The sequence below is a fragment of the Euprymna scolopes genome, chromosome 14 (genome assembly GCF_053919585.1).
Source record: "Euprymna scolopes isolate OS-2025 chromosome 14, ASM5391958v1, whole genome shotgun sequence".
NCBI classification, from domain to species: Eukaryota; Metazoa; Mollusca; class Cephalopoda; order Sepiida; family Sepiolidae; genus Euprymna; species Euprymna scolopes.
Genome location: NC_136495.1, coordinates 16168620 through 16186212, shown reverse-complemented (window position 1 = coordinate 16186212; position 17593 = coordinate 16168620). Strand labels below are relative to the sequence as shown.

General features: G+C 33.8%; 1 protein-coding gene across 4 annotated transcripts in view; it reads left to right on the top strand.

Moving 5' to 3' along the window:
* LOC145292869 (prolyl 3-hydroxylase 1-like) overlaps positions 1 to 17593 on the top strand; it is a 388700-nt gene that overhangs the window by 114684 nt on the left and 256423 nt on the right. For all 4 annotated transcript variants that reach the window (XM_080138981.1, XM_080138979.1, XM_080138980.1 and 1 more), the window contains exon 2: positions 7200 to 7352. In XM_080138981.1, coding sequence (XP_079995107.1) covers positions 7200 to 7352 — 153 coding nt within the window. The remainder of the gene's footprint in view (positions 1 to 7199; positions 7353 to 17593) is intronic.

The window sequence follows — 17593 nt, the reverse complement described above, 5'->3', positions numbered from 1 at the left end:
GCTATAGTGAAGAAGCACCTTATTTCTCATTTAAAAGTCATACTCCATCCATCCATCCATAGCCCTTGAGCCCCTGGCCATACAACTTTTTGCAAATGCTTTTGTAGTGAGTTCTTTTTACAGGGTGAGGGTGCTGGCCCAACCTTCCCAGAAGGTACATACAGTGCCTGGTCTTCCCAAATGGATGGTCACCCATCTGGTACTTGCCAGGCTCAACGTTGCTTAACTTCTGTGATCTGGTGAGAACCCGTGTGTCAACGTGATTGTGCTGTACAAAAGTCATACTACCCGAATATATTACATAATTTTTGGTTTCAGTAATTTCTATGCATGTCACAGGTAGGATTTTCTTTGTTTTTTCATATGAGTACTATACTGCACAAGTACCTTATTTCTTGGGCAGGATAACATACAAGTACATCATTTCTAACATAGATGAAACTACTCAATAATTTTACATAATTTTCTGTTGTGCTAACTTTTCCGTGTATCACAGGTGAGAGTTTGTTTGTTTGTTTTTACATCAGAGTGCTATAGTAAAGAAGCACCTTATTTTTCATATAAATGTAATACTGCTCGAATATATTACATGATTTTCGGTTTTGATTAATTTATGTACGTCGCAAGTAAAATTTCCTTTGTTTTTCATATGGGTACTATACTGCACAAGTACCTTATTTCTTGTGTAAGATACTATACAAGTACCTTTTTTCTAATTTAAAAATGAAAGAACTCAATACTTTTATGAAATTTTCTGTGCATCAGGGGTAAGAATTTGTTTTTTATCTGGGTACTATAGTGAAGAAGCACATTTTTTATATGTTAGTCATACTACTCAAATATTTAAGGGGGTGTATGGTCTTAATAACTTATGTACGTCACAGGTAAGATATTCTTTGTTTTTTTTTCATGTGAATGCTATACTGTGCAAGTATCTTATTTCTAATATAAAGATGAAACTACTCGATGATTTTACATAAATTTTTCATATAAGTACTATACTGTACAAGTACCTTACTACTTGAATAGATTTCCTTATACACATAAATACATTAACAAAGTGACAATTGTATGTGATTTTTGAAATATGACATCTATAGACATATACAAACATATACATTACATATAATTCATAATGATGAGTTAGTTTTGGAGTAGATCCAAGACACAAAATACATAATTATATACACATAATAAAAATTCATAATGATCGGTTAATTAGTTTAGCAGTGAATCCAATACATACATATATACAGACATATACACATAAATAAAATTCATAATGATTGTTGCATTGTGGGTGGTATTATTGATGATGTACCAAATATGCTTATATATGTTATGTACTGGTGGTATTAAGATGACGTATATTCTGTATTGTTGTTCGTCTTAGGAGAGTCTTAGTGGGAGATTAGAGTTTTAGGAGTGTTCATATGTTGAGTGTTCATATGTCTTAAGATGTTCATGTTATAAGAGATATCATATTGGAGACATAAACAGGTATATATAAAGAGAGACAGTTCTGTATATATGAGAAACAGGATACATATAAAGAGAGAGACAGTTCTGTATATATATATATATATATATATATATATATATATATATATATATATAGACAGTGTACATGTTACTACACAATGAGGAGATTTGATATATATAGATAGATAGACCGAGAGTTTGACATTTATACTTTTGACAGTTCTATGAACGGGAGTGTTTATATAACATTTATACTTTGACACATATACTTTCTAACACATATTTTTTAGATGATGATTTTATCAAGGTTCTTATAACATAAATGGACAATACCTTTTCTGTTGAATAATAATACGCAGAGGCAGATACAAAAACACATGTTGACGTCCTTTATTTCATAACCGGTCCTGATTTCGCTTGAGGAATTCAAAGTTTCTTTACATGGCTTTTCTTTAACCTTCGCTTCCAAGGTTTGGTGTCAGCAGCTGTCTCTGACCTGTCTCAGCTCTCTCTCCCCTCTTTCTCTCAGACTGCATCTAAAACTCTACCTATGTTGAGAACTCGTCACGTCATCGCATGATTAAACATGTCCTCATCGAGCACGTTGCCTTGACATGCATTACGTTGCAAAACTTGACATGATCCCGAGTTCAGTAACCTATTTTTCAAATAACTTCTTCACAAAATATGTTTACAATTTCAATTGACGATTAAATTCCTTATTTTAATTTTCACAGAAACAAATTTCATCATTACATTCCTTTTCCAATAAACAAATATCTAACTATTTTGTGTGAGCTAAACAATTGCGATTCCACATTCCTTATTTTCAATAACATTCTGGATTTATTTTAACTTATGATTGGAATTTTCAATTCCAAATCTAGCTTCGCAAGTTCGAATCCTTGACTATCCTATTTCATATTTACATTTAACTAATTCTCTATTTTTTTTTTACTTACATGAAAAGGAGATAGCCCTTATCATGTAACATGGAAGGTTAATTAGTTTAGGAATGAATTCAATACATAGAAATATTTAATCATACACAATTACAATTAATAATGATCGGTTATTTAGTTTAGGAGCGAATTCAATACCTAGAAATATATATATTCATATACACACATTATTACAATTAATAATGATCGGTTAATTAGTTTAGGAGTGAATCCAATGCATAGAAATATATAATCATACACAATTACAATTAATAATGATCGGTTAATTAGTTTAGGAGTGAATCCAATACATATAAATATATAAACATATACACATAAATAAAATTCATAATGATTGGTGAATTAGTTTAGGAATGAATTCAGTACAAATTCCATTACTGGATCTATTTACGTGATTATTGGAATGTAACAAATAAGCTGATATATAATATATCCTATATATTTGGAATATGACATTTTCGTTATATACAGCAAAAACATTAAAAGTCAAGAATATTAGAATGTAACAAAAAAAAAGAAGAAATGGTGGAGCTCGAACCTGCGACACTGGTGTTAGTAATCGATGACGCTACGCACTGCCCCAAACAGACTTCTGCTTTCATACTCTTGGAAATTTACTAAATAAATAAATCTGTTACAGATTGTGCGTATGTGCAGAACGATGCCATGGGTGCTATGCTCGTCAAGTTGTCATTTCTGTCAGGTTTGAACCCCTTTTTTGAACCCCTTAGCAATTGTTTTAGCCGATTATATACCTCCTAATAAAATTCTGCACCAAAAATGCAATCTTTTGAGCTATTGCATGTCGTCCAACGATCATCCGTCTAGGAGGAGATACAATTTGAAAAACAGAAGCACACACACACACACACACACAAAGATATATATATATAAACACCTGCTCTAGAATGAGTAAAAGTATTTCTCTGAACAAATGTCTTACACCACTTTTTGTATCTCCTTAAGCTAATGCAAATCTGATATTTGAATTTTCAAATGAAAACTTGTGCTCACATTATACTACTTATAAAATAATCTTAAGAAACTGAAAATTTGGAAAATTTATGAGTTGGTATTGAATACACATTTCCAAAAATTGTAGATATCTGAATTTTCCATTTCTTTTTACCTTCTCTTCATAAAACTAAGTCTAGCTCATAGCTGTACTATTTATGCCTGGCAGCTGTTTTGTAAAATTTGTAATGATCATTTAATTAGTTTAGGAGTGGAATCTGTACATTAAAATATATGAACATATAAGCATATCTATTTTTAAAGATACTAAGAGGAACACCTGTTTTTTATACTTAGCTCCTTACGCCATATCAATCTTTTTTTGTATTATTACTTTACAACATTCAATATCATCCGTCATACCTAATTTTAAAATGACATTTTCATGGCTAAATACGGTTTAATATATTTTTGTTTTTTTAATTATTATTTTTAAATGCTACCATGGGTCGCTATAATAGGCTCTGTCTGTCTATCACAATCCTAAGTTTAAAATAGTGTTTTAAAAGCTAAACAAGCAGTTGAATGACCACATCTTGAGAATATCAAGTTTGCAACCCCATCCTTGCCTCTCCCATCCATAGAATGTGATGATGTCTCAAAGCCTTTTTAGATAGCAAGGCTTGGTCTTTGGATAACGATAGGACAAAATTTGTCATACTTTTGTGGTTCTGAGTGGTTTCATATTTAGGTTAGGGCCCTTGGGGAAGGGGTGAAGATGAAGAAATTAGGTTGGGGGTAGAAACTCCTTAAATCTACACCACTTTACTAACAGGTGTATGGGTCAAGTGGCCTTTATTTGCTGACTATAGTTGCAGTAAGCCGTTTATTTATACTTGTTACAGTAAGCAAAATTTGTACTGTGTGTGTGTGTGTGTGTTAAATTTCTTTGATTGTAATACATTTTTCAAATAACCAGAATACAGTAAAATGTGTGTGTATGTATTAGTGATGGGACGATTCCAATATCCCCCCCCTCCGATTCTGATTCTTTATAAATCTCTAAATACTAAACTATACAGTTATTTTTACCGATTACTGCAAAAATGTGCACATATTTTCTCAAACGTAGATTTTAGTTTTACTGGAAGTTTAAATCAATAAATATTTTAGCATTGCTACCAGCGGTGGAAGATTTTGTTTTAAGCAAAATCAAATAACGATAATTAAAGGAATCGTTTTTTGCCGAAGAGGGGGAGCACTATTATATGTTAGGGTACAATATAATATTCAGTAGAAATTGGCTTTATAATAACTACAAAATCTGCGTACACTAAAATATATTTAGGCGTATCTTACGACCAGGCAAGGCCGAGCGGCGTTGTGTGTTTTGAAATATACAATTTTATGACATTCATTTATATCGGTTTCAAGAATTCAACACTAACAAGTTTTGGCGTACAATCGTTTCTGAGATGAAAGGTCTTTATTGATACCAAGTTGTTTTTTCATCAGCACAAATTTCAGACCAGCAGAATTTGAACTTGAACATAACACGAAAACTTTTGTAATATTCAACATCAAAGTAATTAGAGAAAAGATGGGAATAAGAAGCATACCACAATTCGCATCTCCATAAAATTGCAATAATATCAAATACCCAAAGCACAAAGTTAAATAATTGTGATGGAAAATAAAAATAAACAATATATATGTAAAATAATAATATACAAACAAGTTGTAAATGGATATCTAACGAATATTTTTGTATTCACCAAATATATGGTGCTTATAAACTGTGTGGGTATTATGAATTTTTTTTTTACTATTAATAGTATATTGTTATGTTGCTCTTATCTGGGCGGTACTTACTACGACTGTTGCTCTTTGTATATGCTGTTTTTTTGTTTTGTTTCAATATATTTTACTTTTTCTAACTCCTCTCATCGTCCGTGATTTCCTTAGTGCCCCTTCCAAGACCACAACATATATGCACACATATACATGTACGGACACATACACGCACGTCTGTGTAGCTTAATTGCAATTGATATATTTTCATAACTTACTACCTAGCTCTACTTGCATGTTGAAAAGTATTGAAGTATATACTAAAAATCTGTGTAGAAAATATATTTATTTAATTTGATTCATGAAATAAGACATCTATAATATAAAGCTGTGCGTGTGTGTCTGGTCACGAATAGGCTACTATATGGTTGACTATTTAAAAAAAACTGATTACATATAGTGCACATCCTCTGCATGCTTTCACGTTTTTTTTCAATATCCTTGTCCATGTTTTTCCAATACATGTATGAATTCATTAAACTGTTCATTCTAGTGGCGCCAGGGTGCCCTGTATGAAAATCCTTGAAGATTTTTTGTAGTGTCGCTGGAACAACTCCCGGTATAATAATACCCGGTTGCATGTTGAGAAAACCTCTGCTACTTGTTCATCAGTCTGCAGCTTTTCCTTAGTTTCTCTTATAAAATTCTCACTTTTGGCTTCTTTTTTTTATATCATCCAGAGTAACAGGAAGGTCTTTCATATTGTTGCATAGGATTGAACTATAATCTCTCTCTAATAATAGTGATGCGATCACCAAGTCTTAAGTGGTTCATCATTCCTTGGTATTAACTGAGATAGCCTGTCTGTGTGACCTTTGACAGAAGGAACTCCATATCAAAGTCATAATTTAGTAGGATTGTTCTCTATCTTTGGAACCTGTTTGCCGTAGTGTAGGCAACCCTTTTTTTGAACCAAAGATAGAGATCAGTGGCTTGTGGCCCATTTAAAGTTTAAAATGTTGTTCATGGAGAAATCTGAAATCTTGTTACAGCAAAAATGATGCTTAAGGATTCTGTCTCTATCTGGGAATAATTCCTTTTCGCAGATTGTAGGGTTCTCAACACGTGTGCTACAGGTTTTCCTTGGCTTCTCTTATAAAATCGTTGCTATCAACTTTTTTTCTTATATCATCCATACTAACGGGAAGTTCTTTCAATGTTGCATAGGATCGAACTATAATCTATCTCTGATTGTAGTAATATGATCACCTAGTCTTCAAGTGGTTCACCATTCCTTGGTATTAACCGGGATAGCCGTCTGCGTGTCCTAACTTCTTTGATGGAAGGAACTCCATATCAAAGTTGTAATTTAGTAGGATTGTTCCCCACCTTTGGAGCCTGTTTGTCATATGTGTAGGCAACCCTTTCTTCGAACCAAAAATAGAGATCAACAGCTTGTGGTCTGAAGTTTTAAATGTCATCCATAGAGAAATCTGAAATCTTGTTACCACGAAAATAATGCTTAAGAATTCTTTCTCTATGTCAGGCATTTTATGCAGGATACACACACCGATTCCATATGTGCTTGTGTCACTTGCAACGAAAATGTCTAAATCTGGGTTGTAATGGATCAGGACTAGTTCTGATGTGAAAAAAAACATTAAAAAAGATCAAATTCACAAAATTTGGCTTAAAAAAGACTTATCTAGCAACCCTAGACAAGATTATGAGTGACCTCCCTTTGATGGAGCCTCGTTTTCGAATATCATTATAATATTTGAAAATGTATATCTTTATTATATTTATCTATAAAACTTTTTTTTTTTTTTTTTTTTTGCACTATCGAGAAAAACATCAGCTTCCTCCAAACATTTGTTGATTAAATATATTTCCCATTCTATGAAATTTTTGCTGGTCCTTCTCTAGAATATTACTAAAAGAAAATGTCTTTTTGATGTTAATACTAAGTTATGTGAATTTTTATGACTGAAATGTTTCTTTGTTTTTCAGTTGGATAATGTAAAAGAAGCTGTTGCTGCATCATATACATATCTCATGGGAAATCCCAAACACGAACCCACGTTAAAAAATTTATTATTTTATCAACGTTCACCTGGAATACTGGAGGAACATTTTATCGATATGGAACGTAAAATATATCAGGTAGGTCTCCATTTTATTTTTCTCTTTATCCAATAAAAAGTTTAACTTTACTTACAAAGTAAAAGGAACCTTCAGGTTTGCGGAGTTGAGTTATAAGGCTCAGCTTAGACTTCTAGAATACCAAAGTATCTGACTCCTGCACTTTTTTCTTTTCATTTTTAAACTTTCCCAATGCCAAGCTGTCTGTTGATTCTTCCGAGATAAAAAATTTAGATTCTGACTTCTAACATTCTTACAAGTCTGAGTTCGACGCCTCATCGCTTTTCTTTAAAACAAAACGAAATCGAAGACGTTGTTATACTCTTAGTATCACATGATTAGTTGTTGTGCTATTGGCTCCTGTTCTTCGCTTGTTGATCAAGTTTTGATTTTAAAGAGTTTGGCTGAACAGAGACAAGTCAAATGCATATTTACAAGAGATTTAGAAGAAATGAATTGGAAAGAGAGATACCATGTACTGAAAGGTCAACTTTTAGTCAGTTGTGTCGTGACATACATAAATATAGATTCAGGCCCTTTCACTGAAAAATTCGTCTGAAGTCCTAGTAAGCAAGATCTGTGTATAAATTTTTTAGCTATTGCGAACTTGTTTACGTTTATGGCAGTCTTTCTAATTTTGTCTTTTTAGAAAAGTCTATCTTTCCTCGAATGTTATAAAATATTTTTATAAAAAAATACATTCATGTTTCCCTCAATCTTAAAACCACAACTTTTATATTAAAACGAACTAATAAAGCATGTTTACGTGTTTTACTAATAAAATAGACGTTTTATTTTACACATTTTCATTTTAAGAACAAACCATAATATTCTGCAAATATATAAGCATTTGTGTGTATATATGTGAAATAGTGTCAGAATAAATACTTATAGCAAGTCTGTTAGTCTGGCGAATTCCATCGATGGAATGTAATACTGCAAAGCTTTAGAGTATTGAACAATTATGTGGAATGATAAAATTGTTGCTCTAGAAATTTTCCGTTTTCTTTTCTTTTTTTTTTTTTTGTTGCAGACCATCTACTAGTTGGATAGTTGTGTACAAATCCGAAGAGCGATAGAAGCCCTCTATCATGTTTGAAAGTGACACAATATTCAACAAGGAAGATCAGAGATGCGCCGCTGTACAACTCATGCCCTCTACCGATCCAATTTATGACAACTGGACCATTGCCATCACCCTCAAAATGCAAATCCGAACAGTTTAACACTTGAGGGCACAGCTCAACAAAGTTTCCAGCCACAGTTATAGTCTTTGGTGTGGTTTCAAGTGAGAGCCGCATCATGCCACCTCACATCTTCCAAGTCGGCTTGAAAGTCAACACCAAAGTGTAACTGGATATGCTGAAGAGTGTGGTGATTCCCTGGTGCCATCAGATGGCCGCTAGCAGACCCTGGATGTGGCAGCAGGATTTAGTGCTGGCCTACAAGTCCAAAGAGACCCACACTTAGCTTCTCTTAATGCTCCCCTCCTCCCCCGATCTGAACCTGCTGGACTACTTCATTTGGTCATACATCGAGAACATCACCAACATGACCTCCCACAACACCAAAGCCAACCTGATTGCCACCATCTGAGTATTTGCCGAGCTCTCACCAACGTTTGTAGAAAAGGAATGTTCCCAGTTCTGGACCCGTATCGAGGTGGTAATTGAGGCTGAAGGTGGCTACATTGAATAGATGTCAGCTCTACTACATAATCAAGTTACCTGAATTGATTTTTTTTCAGTAAAAGTTTTAAAATAAAGTTGTAATATTGTTTTCTTTGGGGCGACACTTTTATCGTTCCACACTGTATTACAAAAACAAGGAGATTTAAGACATGAAATGAGATTTCGAGCAAAATGGAAGAACCGTGATATAAGCTCGTTTTTTTTTGTTTTTGTTTTTTTTTTTTTCAATAAAACTTACACCAAATAAATGAATTAAATTTCTGTTTCAATCATGTAAATTATTTAATGAAATCTTTCTACATTTTTATCGTATTTTTAAGTTAAATTCAAGTTTTACAGTATTTTTTGCGTTAGTCCCATGGGGTGTTTTGTTACCCCAATTTTGCTTAAGTGTTCATAATTCCTAGTTGGCAACTTATTTCTTTTCCTCCCTCTCCGTACCCTCCTTTTTGAATTTGTGGGTGCAGGAAGTCTGTAATCATAGTCTAGTATCTCTCTCCAGCAACAGTGACAGCATTTTTGTTGTGAGAGAGAGAGGACACTTCTCAGCTTATATATTCAATGAACTTTTGATCTATAAACTTGAAATTTGGTATATAGGGTATTTAGACATGTGGAAAAGTTTTTGTTTTCATCCAGAAAAAAGTGCTGCTAAGGAGTCAAAATTGAAAAAGTGGTACATAGGAGGGGGAATCATCGGATTTTTATCTATTTGTCAATGGTTGCATGAATGTGCATGTATGAATCATTCAGATTCCTTAGGTTAAGAATAAGTAGGTTTGAAAACGTCTTTTAAAGATTGTGTCTAGTTGACCTAATGGTTATTGTACTTGACTTGCTGCCTTTAGGTTTTGGTTTCAAGCGTTTTTTTTTATTTATAAGCAGTGAAGTGTTTTTTTAAGATGATTATATCCAAAAAATTTAGAAAAACATGCACATATCTCCGTTTCTTTCCGTTTTTTTTTTTTATAAAGGAATTTAACTGCTGTCCGTTTAATACCGGGCAACGCCGGGTACATTTTCTAGTATATATATATATATATATATATATATATATATATAAAGCTGAACGTCTGTGTGTGTGTCTGGTCACGAATAGGCTCCTATATGGTTGACTATTATAGAAAACTGATATAATGATAGAAGATATATCGAGACACAGGAATGGGTATGTTCGATCTAGCATAATGATGATTCATTAAAATTGTGGGGTCTGTGTTCGTGCCTAGTCCATAAAGTATGGAAATAAAAAAAAAAGACGTTTACAAGTGTTTTTGATATAGATGTACATAATAATACTTTGATAAGTATGTTTTAATTTAAATAGGGATAGTATAATAAAATTGTGGGGTCTGCATTCGTGCCTGGCCGCCATAGAATGGAAATAAGCACAAAATTTAAGAAAGACTTTTCATATCTATCTGCGTAAGTATACTTTGATAATTATGTTTCAGTTTAAAGAAATATGGTATAATAAAATTATGGGGTGTTCGTTCGCGCCTGACCTCCATAGAATGGAAATATGTCACAAAGTTTAACAAGGTTTTTTTAATATAGATCCACAGAATATTGTGATAAGTGTTTCAGTGTGAACAGATATGGTGTAATAAATTATGGGGTTTATCTATTTTATTTTTACTTTCATCATATTTTGCTTTGGTTTTGATACCCCCAAATTCGAAGCTATCTCTTTACAACCCTTCCTTTTCATAACCTATCATACTTCCAGAAATCAGAGTCCATTTTCTGTAGGCTGTTTTTGAACCCAGTCAACAATGGGTACTTTTGCTAGTATATACAAACTTTCTTGGAGTTATATTTTTGAGTTATATTTTTGGATTATACCGTCATTGGATTATTTACCTTTCACCAGACTATCCATTCACGTGTAATCACCTTTTTCTTCACCATATTCCCTCTGCTCCACTTTTTGTTATCAAGATCTTTGACTTACTTGTTGTTTCATCAAATACTTTTGTATGCAAAATCCGATCCCGCATTTTGCTAATTCCTACCCTCTGATGAGAAGGAAAGTATTTCTTCGAAACTCCGCAGATTAAGGACTATCCACTTATCAAGTGTTTCCTTTTCAGATTAAATATGTTTTTAACTCTTTTTCAAAGTGTTTTTTAACATATTTTATTAACTGTTTGCTCCTATATATATATTTACAAAAGTATATAAGCTCCTTTCAACTAAGATTGAACCTTTTTAAGAGTTATAATTATCTGTAACCTTAGCATAATGCAACGTTCCTATGTCTGCCGTTGATCACTATTTCACTAGCTTTTTCTGTATTTGTCTGTTTAACTTTCTATCTTGTGATAATTCTTGGTGGCCAAGGAATTGAATACCAAACTGCAGAATTAAAGGTGACTTTGTGACAGTTGAATCCTTCAACCAACTAATAATCACTTCATGCACTGATGATTGCGCTAAGCATAAGACACTAGTGTCTGTAGGTAAAAATTAATATTTATGAAATATATATAAGTAATTTTATACCTGCAGATGCTAGTGTTTGATGCTTTCGCAATCATCAGTGCCGGAAGTGACAATTCTTACTGGTCAGGAGATTCAAACCCAGCTATAATATTACCTTTGACTCCATTTATTAAGATGTTACCTCCGGGCCACCAACAATTGCCACGAGAATCAAGGGAAATTTAACACCTATAAATGTCACATGCAGGCACAACTAAGCAGTTGAGAAGGTTAAAACAAGCGGAGATAGTAAACATTGCATAAACGCTAGTTGTCTGCTCCCCCCCCCCAGACAGTGCTCAAATTTAATACTCTTAAAGGGGCTAAAAATTATAAACAATTATTTTTGCAATGAATGAGTGTAAGAGATAAAATTTATTTTCCTTTCTCCAATGACAAATTTTGTTCCTTTGACCTTTCAGTTTATATCTACACTGAATTTCAATCCAGCCATTTTATATTAAATGGCTTCCTAGTTCTTATTTTAAAAACAAAAAATATGCCTGTGTGTTAACCCTTTTCGGATTACTGACTTTCAGAATATTTTTTAACCTTGTAAAACAGTAAAAAAAAAAAAAAATAGGAGTTGTGTTTGAAGACTAATCAGTGTGATTTATGGGAAGCACCATGGACATGGTGTTTTCTAAGAACCACAAACTGCATTGATATAACCTTTAAACACAATTCCTTTCACACGACGCACAATGCTTGCAGCAAACTACAACATCCTTTTCGGTTAAAAAAAATAATCTTTCCCAGTGAGGATAAGACATCTTAAGAGTTTGAGTTTCAATACTTTTTCAAGTATAAAACAATCTATGTCATCTTGTATCTTGAGTAAATAGGTAAAAGTTAGAAGAAAAAAATAAGAGAAACAAAGTATTGTACTTCATATAAGTTTTCAAAGATTAAGTGCTTCGACAAACTTCTGGTATCTCGATCTGAAATGGAAGACCTACATTAGATCTGTTGCCAAAATCATTCTCCCTATGCAATTGTCTACCTGTACAAGAGGTCCTGGATATGACCTAAAACTATATCCGATGGTGAGGCCCCATCTTGCGGGCCTTGGGGAGTGTGGAGCCACCCTTTAATTGGCATTGCTCCCAGGTCCACTCTGAACCGGAGTGGTAGTACCTGTTAGGGTTCTAACTATTGGTTAAATAGAATCTGACGTAAAAAATATACTCCATTAAAAATCGTTCCTCAAAATAACTAGATTCGGCATCAAATAACTTGAAAAAGATTGATATGCCATAAAACAAAAACAACCAACCAACCTGTATAAGAGTCAAATATGTCTAAAGATGGAGTACTGTTAGTACATGTGGGGTGGAGTACCTAAGAGTATCCTTTCCTGCCTTGACACTCTTTGAAACTTAACGGTTGAGAACCTTTTCGTCAAGCTACAACAATAACCGTCAACAACTTCCCTCATTCTCTATCTGTGCCTAAAACTAAACGAAAATTCCATGAGCAGAGATTTTTTTCTAGAATTATCTGTGGAACTCAGTACTGTGTGTCTGATTCTCGACTGACTATAACAAGGTCACATTCAAATCTAATGAGAATAAATTCCTATTGAACCATCCTACTCTTAAATAATCTAGCCCTACCCAAATCCTACCGTAACTGATCGTGTTGTCTTACCATCAAGCTAACACTTAACCCTTATCCTAGGGTGGCCCCTTCAGACCTTAATAAGTGGTGACTTCCAAATAATAAAAAAGTGAAAGTTCCAATTGTCATTGTTTAGAAATGATGACTTAGATCCATTGTCAGTTTTTGACTTGACTTCTTCACCACATGCTTGAGAACAAAATTCTATTATCATGATCAAATTTTCACTGTCAGGTTGGAATGTTGATCTCTACCCTTATTTGGTTGGATCATCTCTTTGGTGATGGTTCTCTTGATCTTCAATGAAATCTTCTTTACATGATTTTTTTCACATAGCTGGAAACTTAGAAGCATCTTTTTTTTTTCTTTCTTTTTTTTCAATAATGTCGTCAATGGATCTGTTAATATTAAACTTTTTGTAATATTTTCATTTCTTCGTCTATCTGGAAAATTACTCCAAGGATATTTTCTTAAGCATTTAATTTCAAGTATGCCAGTATAATCCTCTGCTGTTACTAGATCAGGATGTCTGAAGATATCAGCTTCCTGATGTAAAATGCATCAAACATTGTTTTTTTGTTTTTCCCTCTCTCCCTTTGTAAAACTCGATCATGTTCTACAAAAGTCAAAAGCAGTTTTCCTCTACAAAACAACCAAACCAAACTCCATGAATAAATATTTGAAGATATTAACAACTTGAAACATAAAAACTTTTTCAAAATTATTGGATTTAGCATTAAATAACGTGAAAAAAAAAATCAAGCGAACTAAACGCAACCAGTGTAGCCCATGTCTCACATTTAAAGCAATGATTATTAATATATTATCAATATACTCAACCCATTACACTTGACATGATATATTAAAAACTCTGGCCACTTTATCATTCAATTTTCAACCATATAGTTAATCAGGAATTGGAAAAAGTGATAGCTGTTAGAAACTTTAAACATGTATCAATTTTTGTGTCTACTTCTTTTGATGTTTGCATCTAATGCTGAGGTATTGATAAAGTGTGGGGAAGGGTGAAATAAAGAAAATCCTGAATAACTTATTACTTTTAACACTTAAAACCAATCTTCCCTCCTGTCACCACCAGTGCTCAGATCTCTCTTTTACCTTAGTTGAAACGAATGACTATTTTCTAGATAAATCCGTTCGCTTTGATAAGCTCAGCTGGCTGACTTTCACTTCACAATTGGAAGACGTATACTGAATGAATTTTTAAGATTTCTGGAAAAATGGTTGGATCATTCTGCCACTCCAAAAAAAGTACCTCCTGATGTAATCCTTTACTTAGAAAAGTCAGATACGTCTTAAAATTTTCCACATTTGGGGAGGTGCCGTTCACACTTGTATACTGTCCTCTTATAGTCCCGTTTTTTTTTTTCATTTTTTTTTTGTTTGTTTTTTACAAGACAGACGTTGTCAATCTTTCTCTATTCCATCTCTATTTTCATGGAAGTTGCTCAACTTAACTTCAACCTTTGGCGCTTTCCTGTAAAATATTCACAGCAAAAACTCGTCTTATTACCATCACTGCAAAGAATTTTTCTTTCTTCCTTTGTGTACATTAAACCAAATGGAGTTTCCATTGCCAGTTTCTTTTCAAGAACCTATCATCTTGGGAACACACGTTCGTCTTCAAGTCTAATATCAACAAATGTTTGTCTAGTCATTCTTGGGTAATCAAATTTTATTCATTCAATTCGTAGTCTTACCTGTTTTTATAGTATTGTTCATCATTTCAGCTGACAACTTCGTTAATGCTTATCCTCAAGTTGTTTTTAGCCTTGGTAACTTGTGACTCATTAATATAAACTACTCTTAAGCATACTGTATGCAACACTACAACATAGTCAGCTTAAAAGATGCCCTTTAAGCCAGCATAAAACCTGGTACTTACAAATGGAAGAGGCTGAGGAAACAAAAAATGGACACTGTGTCTTTCTATTCAATGTTAGGTATATTAGCTTACTCCATAACACTGAGAAATTCCTATTTATGGAATAATGGGTTTATCTAGAGACTATAAATATAGTTATATTTAACATATTATTTGATTCATGATAGCTATGGCCCCAGAATCATGACGTATACTTCTACAATATTCTTTTGTTAATATACTTTTTGTTAATTATACAACTGTGTTAGTCTTATTACCGGCTTACAAGGCTACAACAGGGTTTCCAAAACTTCAGGACACCACGGAGCCCCTGAGCAGGGCAAAGGTTTTTCACGGAGAACCAAGAAGATAATTTCTAAAATAAAGATGAAAAACATAAATTTTAACTTATACTTGTTCATTAGTTGTTCCTGTTTGTGATTTTTGTTTTCGTGTTTACAACCATTTTTTTTTTTTGTTTTTTTTTGATTAATCAAAAATTGCTTCGTTTCTTTTGTTAATTTATTTTTTATTTACTTTTTCACGAACCATCCTGAAACTCGTTACAGCTGTAGTTATGTATCATATCTATTTCCAATAAAAAAGAAAGATCAATAATTAAATGTTTGCAGCCATTTAATTTGTCCATATAAAACATTTGGTTCTCTTTAAGAAAGAAAGAGCTCGTGGAACCCCTCAGCCTCACTCACTTTGGGAAACCCTGGGCTACAAGACTAAAGAAAGATATATATGCAACTCCTGGCAATAGACTTTTTTTCTTTTTTTGAGTGGTGGAGATCAAAATGAAATACGCAATATGTATTATTTAGTTTTAATTTTATTAAACATAAATGATTGTTTGCTTAGAGTTCACCCCCCCCCCCCATCATCACTATATTCGGTTCAATGTCTGTTTTATATGACGGCAATGCATTGAACTTAGACGGTTTTAAGAAATTAGCTTTCAAAGTAGCCAACGCTTAGTTTCTTCCCTTTAATTTTTTTTTCTTTGACTTGAATTCAACTGTTCATGCTTTACATGAGCTATTCAAGGTGGCTGATAAGAATGGCAGATTCCGCTAGAACTACCAAAAAATGGTGTCATTTCAGTATTTTTTCTCTTAGTAACTTGTAGAGTCGATTGTACACTAAGTGCTATTTTTTTATTAGTTTACATGGTGGTCGCCACTTATCAAGGTCTGGAAGCTACTCTTGGATAAGGATTATTGCGTGTACAGTAATCAATGAGATAGTATTGTAGTAATCATTAGTATTGGAGATTTGATAAAGTGTCTTAAGAGGGCGGTTCATCAGGAATTTGTTTATGTTGGACTTGAAGACATCCAAGTTGTAGTCAGGTGGGAAACAGGCAAACGGAAGAGTTCCACAGGTGTGCACTTCTAAGAAAGAAGCTTTGTTCATGGAATGTATGTTTTGGTTTAGGCACAGATAAAGAGTGGGGAAAATTTTTGACAGTGGTTTCAGCTAGACGGGTGTTTATCGTGAAAGATTGCCGAGTAGGGGGCAGAGATTGGAGCTCAGACGAGCACTTGCTGTGGAAATAGCGATAAAACAAAGTCAGGCTCTTCTGTGGGAGAGAGGTTGCAGGGAAGAGAAAAGAGCATCCCCCACTAAGCCACAAAGTCAATTTTGTACTCTGTCAAGGCAGGATAGGCTGTTTTTAGCAGCTCCTGCTCAGATGTGGCAGCAGTATTCCATCCTTGGACGTACTTGGCTTTTATATAGATAGAGAATTGCATCAGTGGGTAGATATCTTCTGGAGCGGTAGAAGGATCCCACCATTTTCCCAGCGACTTTGGCAATAAACTTGATGTATGTGTTCCATTTCAGATCAGGAGTAAAGGTCAAACCCAGAAGCTTGTCAAAACTTGGAGCCTCCCCAAGACGAGAGCCATCCATTTCAATTGATGCCAGATGGGGATCAGAGCGTTTATGATGTAAAGATAGAAGCTTGATTTTAGATGCATTAAAAAGTAACCAGCCACCTCTTCCCCCACTGTACCATGTGCTCAAGATCAGAGGAGAGAGAATCAGAGAGAACTTTGTCATTTACAGCCTTTGATGTGTTGCCATAGATAGTTGTGTTATTAGCATAGATGTCAACGAATGATTTAAGTATGTGTTTTGGGAGATCATTGATGTAGATCAGGAAGAGAGTTGGGCTCACAATGGACCCCTGTGGGACTCCAGCATTAATGCTCTGGGCCTCTGATTTCTGCCCATCAACCACTACTCTTATGAGCCTATCAGAGAGAAATGATTTAATAATTGAGAAAACATTTCCAGTTATACCATAGCTGGAAATCTTGTGAAGTAGGCCTTTATGCCATACCTTATCGAAGGCTTTTGATGTGTCAAGAGCAATTGCCCTAGAAAGGAAGCCTTTGTTGAGCGATTAACTAATCCTATGAGATATAACCGTTAGCACATCTATAGGTCTAGTAGAACGGAAACCATATTGCATGTCACTAAGAAGGTTATTTCTGCTGAGGTGGTTTACTATTTCTCTATTTAATATGGATTCCAGCAACTTACTCATGACACACAGGAGACTTATTGGT